We start from the raw sequence: 15,960 nt of genomic DNA on the forward strand, positions 1-15,960 counted from the left end.
AGGTAAAAAGGTCAAAGGTCAAATTTTGTGTCCACATGCATCTACAATATTGAAACATACTCCGATTTTAATTCAACTTATCTCAAATTGTTCCTTTGGTAAATATAAATCAAAAGGAGAAATGTTACATTGTTTTGGATGTTTTGTTACGTTGGCAAAATCACTAAATATGTCAAGGACAATAGGACTAAATGGATTTTGATCTTTTTTGCCATGTTACCAAGGTAACAAGCCACCTAAGATATGGCAAAGCACTTTATCTTTAAAATCAGAGAAATTTTCAATATTTGTCCCCTGTGAAATCCTAATTTTGACATTTGACATTTCCCCCTATAACTCAAGAACTATAGGCTAAATTGGGGTTAAGTCAAACTATACTTTTTCTGAATCTTTATGACGACAGGAATGCATTGGTATAGGCTTTAACAAGATTTGACATTGAAATTTCACCTCCTGCATAAGCGGCCATTTGAATTAGGGACTTAAAATATATGAGCTTTTTGGAGATGGACACATGCGAAATGGATTCTGTTGCAATAAGTGGTGGGTAATTTCATAAATTGACTAGGATATAAAGGAGTAGACTAATTAAAGGCCCATTCAGTGATTTGCTCATCCGGGCATTCGTAAAAATGATCAAAATCCAGATTTTGGTACATGTGCTAACATACCCTGCTGGTGGTTCAGCCGAAAGCCGTGTATTTAAGACAAAATAGTTACCTGAATCTGTAATTTATATACTGACAGTATATAAATTAGTTACATGTGTTTGAACGGGGCTTCAACATCGTCAATATTGCTGTTTTCTTCGGTTTTGAAAAAAACAATTCATTTCAAAAATATCAAATGACAATTAGAATGACCTTTCCTTCACTTTTAATCACTGGAATCACTGAATGGAACTTTAATACAGGTTGATAACTGCGCATTGATTGATTGGAGAGTTCAATCTAAACATTTTGCTTTTGGAACCGAGGAATATCCTGAGTTGGCTCAACCCCGAAGGATATTCCCAAAGTGCAAGCAAAATGTTCAGCATTTTCACAATACTCAAAATATAATGAACACCCGTTCATTGTCGCAGTACTACGGACATTAAAAGTATCTGTTTTTAACCATTTATGCAATAGTGTTAGGCATTCACTCTTAAAACGATTTACTCATTTTAACAAGGGAAACTATTCAGATGGGGACATAATAGATTTCTCTTCAAAATGAATCGGATATTTTCATCAAAATGACAAGAAACACATACAATTTGATAGGATTGCCTTGTCATTTAAAACGGTGACCTTGTCAATTACTACGAAATGAATAAATGCTTTCAAAATATGACCAAATTTATCAAATATTAGTCGCTTGTCTTGTCGAAGGGGGTTAACAGAAACTTGTCAGAATGAAATGGATCATCTCGTCAAATAATGAGTTGCAGATCTTGTCAATTAATAGTTACTTGTTAACCCCATGAGAACTACTTGCCGATTGGTCAAAAGGAAGTTTTCATTATCAATTGGACCAATCAGCAACATTGTTAGAATAATTTCACTACGCAAAAAAATTGGGGTGAATTATTTGCGAAGCTCCATTCTGATTGGTGATTAAAGTGAAGATATCATGTAATTGACCAATCAGAGGCAATGTTAGATCGGCAGGTAGTGCTCAGGGGGTTAAGATAAAACGGAAACTATTAATTTCGATAAGATTGTCGGTGACAATAGACATAATCAAAATGAACAGTATTTCTCACGAAAACGAATAGTTACGGGATCAAAAAATAAATGAGTAGCGACTCTAGTCAAAAATGAATAGTACGAAAATTATTAGAGTGTATGATAAATAATGCCACTCCTGGTTCCACGTTCCTTCCTGATTCATGATTCATGTATTCTTTGAAGACCTATAGCATGAGCGGGAAAACCAAAAGTCGATTGTCTCAACGAAAGAAAGAAGACTTGCTCCGAAGAATAAACCTAAGGCGCCTCCTAAGTCACCTACGGAATGGAAAGAAAAAAATCGTTCTATTGTAAATTGTGAGGTTAAGGTTCATGACATTTATTATACCAGATACCTATATGAAATGCCTGCTTAATCGCTTACTGAAACACCAATCACTGCCGATTTTATATTGTACACATATACAGATGCATTGCTAATTCAATTGCAGTTTTTGTGAGCTCCTTTTACCAGAGATCCTATACAATAAGATAAGACATTCTGTTCTCAAGGCCTATGCCGATATTGAGGACAGCAACAATGTGATTCTTAATCAATTAATAATTAATAAATTATCCATGACGTGATGGACATGTTAAACCAATTACAGAACATAGTTTTGCCTAGTCTCGGGCCAGACTGTATGTAAGGACCGGCACAAACTGGTTGTGTAGGAGACCAGGACGGATTTACACGATAATTTATTAATTTATTAAGAATCACGTCCATATATGGTATGCGTACTGTCCTCAAACTAGCTCCGGAGTGTCTCGGGTCTGCTTTTACTTTCCAGGTTGAACATAATAACCTGTACAAACTTTTGACGAAAATTCTGATTAAGGTGTTTTTTATAGCATAATGTATCTATTTCATCTACTGCATCTTTTCAATACTCACAAACAAACTGGAATAATTCGTAGGAGGGCTGTTCCGTTATCTGCTCCACTTTCAAATTTCCGAAATATATCTGAACTTGCAAAATGGTTTTACTGCATAAATATAACAATGAACGTTAGGCAAATGTTATTTCATTAACAAATAATAACGCCGCCAGAATGCAAGAATATTGCAGGTGACATTTATGGCGAAATTGAGAAAGCACATGAAAGCACGTTTTTTGGCCCGAGGGGGTGGAATCTCAGCTTAGTATTTAGATTAAAATACAAATTTCCTTTATATGTAGCCAAAGATTTGGTGAAATTACTTGTATCTAAGAATTTTAGCCGAACATTTTGACACGTACAAATGCGATTTTTGATATTTCTTGAGGGCGTAATGATGCCAGACTGTTTGTACTGATTGTGGGCTCAGTGAGAAGAGACACAGAGCTCAACGTTAATATGATATCATAAACAACGCTATTCACCTGGCTATTCACGGAGGAAGTTGCATTAACCCCCTCTTTGGTGGAAGCCTTGCAAAAATATGCCTCCGATTCGGTAGACGAAGTTTAAATCATGTTTTAAGTTATGAAGTTGACAAATTAAGTTTTTTAATTAATGAAATAAGACATCGTAAGAGCAGTTTAAGCAGTTCAGTTTTACTGTTGCCTGTGAGAATATCGTAACCCAGCAAACACAAAACGTTTTCAACATTACTCGCAAAAGGTTAGAAAACGTTGCAAGAAAACGTTTAAATGTCGGGTTATATAAACAGTATATGTGTACATCCATATCAAAACGATGCACTTGTCGGCTGCTACATGTGTCTCTTTTCATGTTATAGTTAGGAATATATACCAGACTCATCTCAAGTGGAGGTCACTTCCAATCATCCCCAAGTCATAGGTTTAATTTAAAATGTTCTCTGTATTCCTAAACCATGTGATTTGGGATGATTTGAAGTGACCTCCGCTTGAGATGAGTCTGGTATTTCTTCCTAGCTATTATGTGAAATGAGACACATGTAGCAGCCGACAAGTGCATCGTTTTGATATGGATGTACACATATAACAAGTATAAAAAGTTCATAAAATTTTTTTGAACACTTGCTGCAAAATATTTAAACATAATGTTATTTTACAATAACATTGTGACAATGTGGTTGTGGTTGGAATGTTTTCATAAAAAAAGTTTTAAAACGTTTTCATGACCTCTATAAAGCCCGACATTTAATGATATTAAAACGTTTTTCCAAAACCAAAACCAAGAGTATGTTTTTAAAAACGGTTTGTGTTGCTGGGAAGTGGTACTAACGTTAATTTTGCATTATACACCCGTTTGAACTCAAAACTATCGTAAGCGTAGCCCTAACTGAAAAAGAAAATTGTTTGCAACGAACTGACGATTAACATGATTAATTTACTGCTGCTATTATCATATCATACCACTACTACTAGCAACACTACCACCACTACCACCACTACTGCCGTCCCCGCCACCATCATCGCGGTCAAGAACGGATCCAAGGGACCTGAAGGCCCGGCCTCTCCCTCTTCTAAAAAAGAAAGAAAGGTTGACGCCTGAAGGCCCGGCCTCTCCCTCCTCTAAAAACAGAAAAACAAAATATTTGACGAAAGTGATTTGGCAAACGTTTTGCACAACTTTTCTGCTCAGAATGGAATACCCCTTCGGGCTTCTCCAGAATGAGCAATAAAGTCACTTTTGCCGTAAACTTTGGGGCGCTGGAAAACATTTCATGAGTGGGCTCACCCCTCTCAAACCCTGGATCCATCCCTGACCACGATAGAGGTCCTTCAGTATTAAAACCTACCTCATATATTCCGTAAGCATTCCAAAAGGCTCTACGTTTTGGTTAATCTCGTTGCCGTAACGAATCAACATATCATAGGTAGCCGCATAAATCAATGGAAATGCGCTGAAGTATACGTCTTCAAAACCAAACTCCTCATACACATCATCTATAAATTCCTCAAATGTTTGATTGCCTAAATGTGGTAAATATTCTTTAGTGTCTCTGAAAGCTCTTGCTGTTGTCTGTTTGGAGACGCCCGATGTCACCCAATGTTTCTCATTCTGGATATACTCTTGCCAATATCGCTCACTTTCAGGGCCATATGAGACACTGCGTAACTGGATTTCGTAAAATAAATCATCCGAAAGATCTAGGAAAAGTTGATACTGCAGGCTTGAAAAGATGTCATGCATCAACACGTTCAGTGTATAAATAGTCTCGTCTGGGATTACATCTGAAAGAATATCGCCATTGGAGTTGTTCCTTCCCGCAAAACCGTAGATGAGTGCAGCAATATTTGTATTCCGAATATTTAGTTTCGAGTTTTCATTCGACGCAGCATCGCTGGAAAATAACATGATTTAACGAATAATCTTTAAAACTATACATGGAATATATTTATTTTATATGTGCATCTTTAGTGCTTATTGAATTTTGAACTTTTTTGGTAAATTTGCTTTAAAGGTTTATGCAAATATTCAATTCACCGAAAGGCGCTAGGCCCCTCCGGAAGGGGTGGGGCACATCATACATTTTTTGAGGGTATGCTCCCCCGGAATTTTCAGGTGTTGGGTCTTTGGGAGCTGACGGCGTACCGGTGAAAGGGAAGCTGTGAACAGGTAAAAAAGGGAGGGGTGGGTCTTTTCGAGCTGCGAACAGACAAAATCAAGGTCTTCCGTCGCTCTGAAATGAGAAATAAGCAATTTAAAGGTCTTATAGAGCTGAAAATCAAGGGTCCTTCTGAGCTCTGTTTTGATCAAATTCAGAGGTCTTTCGGATTGTTTAAAAAATGCAAAATTATCAGTTGAAACTATTTAACACATTCCCGTCGAGAGAGTGGTTTAGTTCTCGGATTTTCCTGGTTGGTCTTTCTTGTACGATCAGAGATTGATGGAAACTGGGCGTAGCATCTGAAGTAACGCATGTATTGGCTGGATTTCGGCAGTGCCAAATTGCAATCGCATCTTTTTTTGACAAACCTATCATTTCGGCAGAGCACACATGTGTATATAACGTAAGACTAGGGGCCTATAGCCATGTTAACTTACCGAACAGCCGCACCAAATGCTTTAGCCGGAAGGTAATTGTCCTGTTTGAGATATAGTGCTGTCGCTACACCCCTGGACGGGAAAGACGTTTGTGACACAGTTGGTTTGTATAGAACTTCGTAGCAGACTTCAGGACATGAACACAGAGTTTTCCTATTAGCCGCAAACGTTACTGAAAGAAGATCATAAAAAGTCGATAATAAACGGTTTACAATCCTGCAAGAATCCCCCTTCTCTTTTATCTTTGTCCGTCTCTGTCATATTTCCTTCGCTCTTTTTACTCCGTATTTTTAGTAGTATAGGCCTACTTTCTAGTAGTGTCTTCTTTGAAAAAAAAACAATGAACAAACAATGCATGCTTTTGGTACTGGGCACAACATTCTACGGCATGACAAAGGCCGGGTCAAATCACCGTGGAGGACACTTGTATATCACGTGTTGCCATCTTTGTGCAGGGCCTCACATTTCCAACATAAAACACCGACCTACTTTATGCACAAATACTCACCCTAATCACTGACGTTCCTTAAAATATTATTTAAAAGGAGACTCTTTTCAGTCACCGCTATTTGGATTTGATTGTCTGTGTGTGACCAATGAAATGCCTTTCATAAACGACAATCTGCATGTCAATCGTGCCCCCCCATTTTTGAGGCAAAAGCTCACACAAATTTCCACCTTTTGCGGCATTTTTGTGCAAAATTTGTTGATTTCTGCCCTAGTATTATAAGTTAACACATTTGGTTTGAGTGGCACCGGGTAATACTCACAACTTGTATCATAGAAGCATTGTGTCAATTGTTTAGGAGAACAAAACGTGGCGTTTCCTGCAGGTTAAAACGGAAGTAAATAAACGATTATTGATTTCAATGCAGAGTAACGACACAGTAACTCAAAGCATCGCAGTTCATAGTAGATATCAGAATTAGTTCACCCCTCCATGCATGCCGTGAGTGCTGGACATTACGTCTGTACATGGGCATTTCCATGAAATGGTGGACAGATCTAAAAAAAAAGAAGAACATTTCTCCCTGTATATGGAACCGAAGGACGGAGTACACTCATGGTTGGTTAATTCAATTCTAAATGCACCATGGGGAGAGCGTACTAGTATGAAAACTTAAACCTTTCCCCCAATCGGCATCACTGGGATTGAACCCGGGCCTCACGCACCATAGACAAGTACCATAACCACTGCTCCACGGTGACCAGTCTTAGAACCAGCAAAAAGCCTTGCATGAAGAACAAAGTTAAAATGGTAAAGCTATTAGATTCTAACACAAGAGAGAAGTTCCAGCTCGAGCTATCCAACGGATTTGAACCTCTCCAAAATGACAACATCTCAAAAAAATCAGAACGAGAAACCTTTAAAAACCGCTGTGAAAAGGAAGTGGCTGAAATGTGACTGGTAAATGCAGACCATGTGAAATCATAGAGTCTACTATCATGACTATTATTTATTATTCAAATTGGGTAAATTCCATTTGAAATACTCACTCACAAGGGTAGTGTGGATTTTGAATGGAATAGCCCATTGTACTCACCCGGCGAACATACCTGGCATATGAAAGTTTCGACATCCACAATTAGAAACGACGTAATCTGTTTCACATTCCAGATAGCACTTAGACTCTGTATAAGCACCTGTCAGGTATTTCAGCGGTCGACTCCCACAATCGCCATACGGTGACCCTAGTGTTGTCATTTCTGTGACATCCAGGCGTATAGGGGTATGGGTACCAGGCTGCAGTTCTATTCCGTAGTCCAGTAAGTTGGCTACTTCATCTCGTGGATGGACCAGGATTTTAAATCCAAAATTTTCTCTTGGAGCTACTGTAACCTCTCGTTCTTCTGCATTCAAAATCAGACGTAAGCTCTGCCTTTCACCTGCATATCCAAACATAAATATACACCATTATTTTGTCCCTTCATATATTAATAAAGATACTACGTGATTCAAACTGCTGCACTGTTTATACAATTTTGGGTAACTTTAACACAACGTTGCGTCAATCATGAACCATGGTCAAATTGATTGTGATAAGTGGCGTAACCAGACCTGACCTTCCAGGGAAGGGGAATATTTAATAATTGCCCAATTTATGATAAAAAGTTGTAGAATTTATGTGTGAGCCTAGTGTTTTGACTACTTTTTCCAAATGTTTTACTATTTTTTTGCTCTTTTCCCAGTTTATTGTGTCGGGGGTGGGGGCTTTCCCCCGTCCCCCACTGGTTACGCCGCTGATTGTGATCAAAAGTCAATGGAACCTTTTTATCCAACAGTTGGGTTGTTCATAAGTTCAACGTTTGGTTAACGCAGTGCTTAACAGTGTAAATATTTGTTTGGGTGACAACGTCGATTTTGAATTCAATAGCATAATATTAAGGCAAACATCAGATGAAAGACTGCATTATCAAACAAACTGTAGTTCAGATACTACATAGGTGAAAACCTATGTTCTAACCTGGTGCATTGACTGATAGTTTTTCTTCGTTCACGTTTGAGTTGAAGGTATAACACACTCCATAGTTTGTGATCGTCGTCGTGAAGTTTTCTGGTCCACACTGTTCTCCTTTGAATTCACACCTAAATAAATATTTGAACATTAAACATGTAGTGTGTATTTCTTCATGAATTATCAAATGGAATGTGTCCCATCATGTTATTCATCTCTCTTGGTCACTCGCGCTCTCTCTACCTCCCTCTCTTTTTTATCTACTTTTTCTCTCCCCACACTCTCCTTCTCTCGAACCCTCTCTCTCACGCTCATTCTCTCTCTCTGTGAATCTGCCACAAAGCTGTATTATAAAACCCAATGTGAGTTTCCATATCTCCCTCTTTCTCTCGACCTTGTCGCCTTTTCCTTTCCCGTTTATTTTCATTCCTTTCTCATCACTTTTCTTCTTTTCGTTCTCACGGTCTCGACTCTCATCCTTTCTCTTTCTTAGTCGCAGCTGCCTTATCACCCCTTCTGCTTGATTTCTTATGGAATATGAATGATATTTTTCAAATTAATATTGACTTATATTTCAAATCATCCCAGTAAACACAAAACCCCGGGCACAAAACGTTTTAGACATCATTCGCAAAAGGTTAGAAAAGGTTGCCAGAAAACGTTTTAATATCGGATTATATAAAAGGTATAAAACGTTTTCATAACGTTCAAAAACATTTTATGATAACTTACTGCAAATATTCTAACATAATGTTATTTAAGTGTTGACAAAATATTTCGCAAAAATGTTTTCAAAAAATATTTTACAATAACATTTTTAAAACATTTTACAAATATTTTTAAATATTTGTGTAGTGTGTTTTCATACTAAATGTTTTAAACGTTTTCATGACCTTTATATAAGCCGACATTTTAATGTTATTAAAACGTTTTTACCAAAACCAAAAAACCAAAATATAACCTGTATAAAACGTTTTAAAAACTTTTTGTGTTTGCTGGGAATATACTGCTCCGTTGAAAAGTTACGGTAATATTGAAAATATGAATCCATATTCACTTTAAGATATTGTATTTTAAAACCGGTCTTTTGAATAACCGAAATTATATTCTATCCTTTTTACCTACTAATGCTCATTTGATTTTCATTACACAAAACAAGATAAAAAATTACAAGAGACACATACTTTTCATTTCTGTAAGACATAAACACTTACAATATCATCATATCGTGTAGTGAATGAGAACCAGCAGTTACAAATTCGTACAAATCAAGTCCTAGGGGATAGAATTCATCCAATTCCTCATTACCATAATATTCCCCACCAACAGACATACCAAGTCGGGGGAAAAGTTGATGTATTTGTTGAAGTCCTGTACGATACGCAGACGCCCAGTTTCCATATAAAAAGACGATTTGCTCGATCCTATATGGAAATAGAAGGGAGCCTTTTTAGATTATTAACAATTATATTAATACATTAGATGACATCAGTGGCGGCACTTGGGGTGCAGGGGGGGGGGCATTGCCCAAAAACATTTTATTGCACCACCCCAAGTTTCCCCATTCACCCTTAAAAACGCCAAATTACGAAATTATTTAAACTTTTTGCAGCATTTTCCCGCAAAATGTGTTGACCCCCTGAAATTCACTTTGTCCCTCATCCCACTGAATGACACTGATAAAATAAGTACATCTTTAGCACACTTTAAAAGTTCTTTAAAAACTCATTTTAATCACTGATGTGCATCACCATATTTTTGTTCACCTATTGATTGTTGTTCATGTGTAGATTAAGTAAATTAATTTTTATTATGTAGTGTAAAATAATATCTGTATTGCGCCTTGAGCGACATAGATTTGGTGGAGATGTGCGCATTAGAAATTCACATTATTATTATTATTATTATTATTATTATTATTATAATTATTATTATTATTATTATTATTATAATTATTATTATTATTATTATTAGTGTTATTATTTTTATTATTATTATTATTATTATTATTAGTGTTATTATTTTTATTATTATTATTATTATTATTATTATTATTATTATTATTATTATTATTATTATTATTATTATTATTATTATTACAGCTACAACCAATTAAGGAGGCATATGAAAATGATATCATATTTGGAATGCTTCATTAAGATTAACCAAAAGTGAATAGAAAGCAAATTTATACATCATTATAACCAAAAGTGTTTATACATCTTGGTAAATAGGTTAAGTGAGAGTCTATTTACTTTGCTAATGGTTACAAAAGGCTATTCCAGGGGAAATCCACACAACCCTATGGAAGAACACGACCTTAATCTTACACACAGGGTGTATAGATTTCAAATGGAGTCACCCATTCCCATGATTCCGGTAATCACATTTGAAATTCACACTCCGTGTGTAAGATTACGGTCATGTTTTCTGTAGGGGTTGTATGGATTTCGAATGGAATAGCCCAAATCACATGTATCATCATTTCTAAATTATGACCGGAATCAGATCATGTTTGTCTTTCAATAAAATCGATGCATATGTTTGCTTTAGTTTAAGTGTATTTTTAAAATACAATTAGTCAGGTCTCTATTGACTTCATTGGATGAGCTACATTTACGTTATTGCAACAATAAGAGACCGAATAGTCAAAGGTACGCCAGATAATTTATCCATAAATACCAGTAGGTTTTACGAGTATTTTACAAAATATAATGATGAAAATGCCGTAACATTTTATCAGCTCAGTATAATTTTCAGAAAACTATAAGAATATTTATGTTTTTTCAGCAATTTATTGCACTTTTTAGAGGATTCTATAAAATTATACAGGCAATGAAACTATTTTTTATTTTTACATCTTTATTATTTCTTTATGTAAAATTTAGGCCAAAAAGTGTATATTTGGCCTAACTTGGCAAAAAAAGGTCGGTCGGTCGAATTCCTTTTTTTCTTTATTTCTTTTTTAGGAAAACCAAAAGAGCAAAGTAAATATCACTACTATACACACAAATTATATGTTATCAACATCTTTTAATGTTTTTTGAAAGCAGAGATATAGTCTGGTGATTTCAGAAGACGGGCATTGAAAAGTAAACCAGCAAATTGCTTGTCATTGTCTAAAAGGCACATAATTTTGATGGGATACAACTATTTTGAAATGTGAGGTCTTCATCTGCTACTAAGTGATTTATTTTACATACAATTGTTGATTTAAGGGAAAGGATAGCAACATTTGCACAGTATTTTTTCTGGGATATGAGAGCACATCAGACATATCGAATTGCATTCTGAATACGAGGAATGTCCTTCTGATATCAAATAATTTAGATTTTTGAAATTGGCGATATAAAGCAAATTTTTATGGCAAATAATCAACAAAAAATTAATCTAATGATATGTACTTAAAGTGTATGTAGTTGGGTGGAAAAGCCGACGATCATTTAAAAATGTTGACCTTTCGTATTGAAGGAACATATTTCTTTCCCAAAAATGTGTATCTTCAATACGAAAGGTCAAAAAAATTTTAATGATCGTCGGCTTTTCCTCCCAGCTACATACACTTTAAGTACATATCATTGGATTAATTAAAATTGATTTGAATGACACTTTACCTGAACATATTTGTGTTGCAGAAAGTCACAGATGGAAAGTCCAATTCTTCCTTTGTCATGTAATTGAAGTGTGTGTTGGTCCCTTGGGCAATGAATTTCCTCGTTGAAAAAACGATTTGAATAAGTAGACCAGAAAATGCACCCAAAACAATCAGAAGCCAAAACAATCTGTGATCATAATAAACAAGAATAAAATTACGAATATCGTAGTGAACATTATGTTTAAAGGTCAGGTCTATTGCAAAAACAAGTTGACACTAGTTGCATTTTTTTATGTGTATTTCTCCTGAAAAAGGAGAAATTGTGTGGGTAAAGTTCAGCCTCGTACGTGTTCTTCCCCGTTTGAAGCGTACGTGTTCTTCCCCCGTTTGGCTGATGACGTAGGTAAATGAAGCGGGCACTATATCATGCTCTCATACTTGTGTGACAAGTTTGACATTAGCAACAATAAGTTGTACTATTATTTACCATAACAATGCTGCATAACAATATGCAGACTATTGTTCTCATTTTGGAAACAAAGCCCACATGGTATTGTTACTATGTGTTTGCTTTATAATATTTCATCCAACTGATATCGCACAGGGAAATCAGATACATGAGTGTGTGGACGTTTATATGTTAGTCTCAGATGAACACGATGAAATTCTTAGCTCAAATTATTTATTTATTTTTTAGGCCTAATATTTCTCATGATATTGATATACATATGAATTGTAATATCACAATAAAAGAGAAGCAGCTGATTTTATCCATATGTTTAAAAACCATTAAATTTGTAATACTTAATTTAGGTTTTTTCTGTGAACAACAACAGTATACGTTCTGTCCATTGAGAGCGTTTATATTCCCTTTTCTCAAAGCGGGCACATCTCATTTCATGACGTCACCTTTTTTCTAGGCCAAATCTGTCTCGTTCGAAGGAACTCACCGCTTAAGTTGGTTTTTGCGGAATATCAATTTTAAACGTCTTATTTTCTCAAAAAAGGAGTCATTTTCATTGTCCTTATAATATTAGCTTGCCAATGATATGATGTTGTTTTTGCAATAGACATGCCCTTTAACTATCATATAATAAAAATCCCTTTAAAATGGATGTACCGGCAAACCATGAATTACAATGCTGGGTGCCAAACATCTGGCTGTGAAAATGGTCCAGGAAGTTGTTCCGTGTCAGTGCTATTTGCTGCCGTGTCAGTTGGACAACTGCTTGGTTACTGACATGTGTTTTGAGTAGAGTATTGAAGTAATCCTGTGTGTAATTTTGGCTCATTTTGATGGACAGGATTTTAAGATATGATCTTGTGAAAAATTATAAGTTTCTTTTTGAGCTGTGTATTTATATTAAAAGAAATATGATTTTTCTCATTGTAATTCATGGTTTGCAAACAACAAACTATGGTGCAATTTTAAAATAGTTTGAAAAATGATGTTATGACATAATCCTTATCATTTACTATAGCAAGACTAATAGCCTGCATGTCTTGACCAGGTTAAAGATAGCTATGACCTCATACTGAATATTACATTGTACCCTGTGCTTTATATTCCACTAAGGTCGGTGTGCATGGTAACAGGACCAGCGAATTTGCATAATTTTAATAAATTCAGAGAGAAAGTTCCTAAAATAAACACTTATTTTACCTTAGTAATGCAAAATCAACACAAAACTTTTGTTGTTTGCACACACCAATTTTGGTATTTCTATTTGCACAAAAACAAACATCTCGTAAGCTTTAAAATGTCGAAGAAACCATTTCAATCAAATGATAGCTTGTGAAGAAATGGCGTCCTAAGAAATGTAACATGGCGCGTGCGATCACAAGCTTCTTTCAGTTCAGATATTCTTTGGTCAGTGAGATACAAATACTTTTATATAGTACCTATGCGGGCTTTTTGACTCTCATTATATCTTTTGATGTACCTTACTTTTGTATTATTATTCTTTTAATGAATAAAACTATATAGTATGATTCGTATAGAATTCGTCAACAATTGTCCGACAGATTTTTAGGCATACTCTGGGAAAGAAAGGAAGAAATAAATATTTTTTAGATTTAGATTTTGTAAAATATATTAAATGAAAAATTATTTATTTTGAAACAGGGAAGTCTATGGATAGATTATCAACATCGTACGTTATAAGATCTTACCTCCTTATTCCGGAACTCCCGCTTTCAGAAATATATTTGAATCCAGAAAAACTTGTTTCTTGACTACATTGTATCACACTGGAGCAACATCCACTCGATTTATGCTCTTCTTTGTCATCATCATACTGCTGGATCTTAGGCTCTGTTTTCAAAGGGTGAACTTGATAAGTAACAGGTGTTTGGTTGTTACTTGTTCCATTACCCCAGACAGATGGGTTATTGCTGTCATGCATATTGAATTGGTTCAATTTTGGCAACCACCTTTTGAGCAACAATAGAGGCCTTTACTCGTAAAGGCATGAACACGTCTTAACAGAGTTGAGATGAATGTGGTTTGCGCTTGTAGTTTTGAGTATCACAAGACCTAATTTTCATTACTTGCATGTTGAATTTGCATCGGTACAGTAACGAACAATCGATTGCAATTAACATGGTCATTTGGTAAAGCCTTTGTCTGTATGTTTATATAACCTTTCTATTCACAACGAGTAGGGTAAACATAGATATTTAGTCTATGTAGAGGTTTAGTCTCCTCAGATGAACTAGTCCAGGGGGCGCCGGGCATATATCTGGTTCCTGTTCCTCGCGCCCAGTAGAGGGGGAGGTGTCGCGAAGCGGCCTTCGAGCGCAATTTTGTAGAAACAAAAACGTTTTAAAAACGTCTAAAGTAAGTTATAGTTTGGCTTTTGGTTTAGGTAGAAACGTTTTAATAACATTAAAATGTCGGCTTATTTAAAGGTCATGAAAACGTTTTAAAACGTTTGGTTTGAAAACCCCCTCAACAATATTTTTAAAAAAGTTTTCAAAATGTTATTGTAAACTATTTTTGCAAACATTTTTCAATGTTCTTAAAATGTATTTTTCAACACGTTTTAATAACATGTAAATGTCGGCTTATATAAAGGTCATGAAAACGTTTTAAAACCGTTTTTGCAAATATTTTGGGCAAACATTTTTCGCAAAATATTTTTTAACCACAAAATAACATTTGGTTGAGAATGTTTTGTATCAAGTTTTCAATAATGTTTTTGGAATGTTATAAAAACGTTTTTATACCCTTTATATAACCCAACATTTAAACGTTTTCTGTAAAACATTTTGTGTTTGCTGAGCAGTTGATTATCAAAACATGTTTTTTAAAGTTATGAAAACGTTTTATACCCTTAATATACCCTTTATATAACCCGACATTTAAACGTTTTCTGACAACATTTTATAACCTTTTGCGAATGATGTAGAAAACGTTTTGTGTTTGCTGGGGAGAGGACCTGTCTCCTACGCACTGAACAAAATGCTAGTCGGGCACAAAATTTTCATTTTAGTGAAGGTGTGCGGCTTGGCGCGGCACTTTAGGACCTAAGAACTAATTTTCCCACTAAAATGGGGACTACTGAACTAGCATTTCGACACGTCTAGTGAACCCGAATTGGGGAAAATTTAATTTTGGCTTAAGAGCTATAAAAATGGAATTTTTCCTCAAGGTGGAGTAAATAATGAACTGGACCATGATCCATAAGTGGGTGTTTTCGACACTGTTGGCAAGCCTGAAAAATAAGACACATGACCGCCGCACATACCCGTACCACATTTAGTAATACCCGTCAGTGCGAACCTTTGCTTTTAATTGATGACAAAGGAAATCAAAACATTCAGATTGAATTTCGGAATCAGTAATGTCCCCAATTGACAATACGAGAATCAACGTTAATTTTTAACATTCAATTTTTACCTGCTCTATACTGTAGAATTTTAGAAAAAAATTATGCATGTAAATATGAAGTTTATAAGTAACTCAAAATGTAAACACCAGAAATGTTCGTATTTTATGATTTGTATCTTCGTCAGCATTGCTTGATTTCCAATTTTATGATTAAAAGCATCATTCCCCAACGTAATCATTTATTAGTATTGCAATATTAAAATAAGGTTGATTTTCTTTGAATGCGGTGGTAGCAAAGTTGCATTATTGAGGACTTTACCCTTTCATAATGTATCAGTTAAAAAAACACCATTATACACTATTTTAGGTTAAAACATTCTAAAATGCACGGCGCAGAAATTT

General features: G+C 35.3%; 1 protein-coding gene across 1 annotated transcript; it reads right to left on the bottom strand.

The window, feature by feature from the left end:
* Nucleotides 1–483: 483 nt before the first annotated feature.
* On the bottom strand, nucleotides 484–14,146 carry LOC140136552 (acid-sensing ion channel 2-like). The gene is made up of 10 exons (XM_072158250.1): nucleotides 13,899–14,146; nucleotides 11,746–11,913; nucleotides 9,346–9,555; nucleotides 8,141–8,262; nucleotides 7,233–7,562; nucleotides 6,446–6,502; nucleotides 5,676–5,847; nucleotides 4,426–4,971; nucleotides 2,611–2,702; nucleotides 484–1,991 (listed from the first exon to the last, which is right to left on the bottom strand). Exons 1-10 carry the CDS (start codon nucleotides 14,129–14,131, stop codon nucleotides 1,879–1,881), a joined length of 2,043 nt encoding a protein of 680 aa, XP_072014351.1. The 5' UTR covers nucleotides 14,132–14,146; the 3' UTR covers nucleotides 484–1,878.
* Nucleotides 14,147–15,960: the final 1,814 nt, after the last annotated feature.

Source organism: Amphiura filiformis, chromosome 16 (genome assembly GCF_039555335.1).
Source record: "Amphiura filiformis chromosome 16, Afil_fr2py, whole genome shotgun sequence".
Lineage (NCBI taxonomy): Eukaryota > Metazoa > Echinodermata > Ophiuroidea > Amphilepidida > Amphiuridae > Amphiura > Amphiura filiformis.

Bases quoted from the DNA above. Each gene is read 5' to 3' on its own strand.
- LOC140136552 (XM_072158250.1), bottom strand. From the start codon at position 14,131: ATGCATGACAGCAATAACCCATCTGTCTGGGGTAATGGAACAAGTAAC. The intron at 9,556-11,745 runs GTAAAGTGTCAT...ATTTCCATATAG, and splicing joins TGCAACACAAATATGTTCAG to GATCGAGCAAATCGTCTTTT. The intron at 6,503-7,232 runs GTATGTTCGCCG...TTTAACCTGCAG, and splicing joins TCGAAACTTTCATATGCCAG to GAAACGCCACGTTTTGTTCT.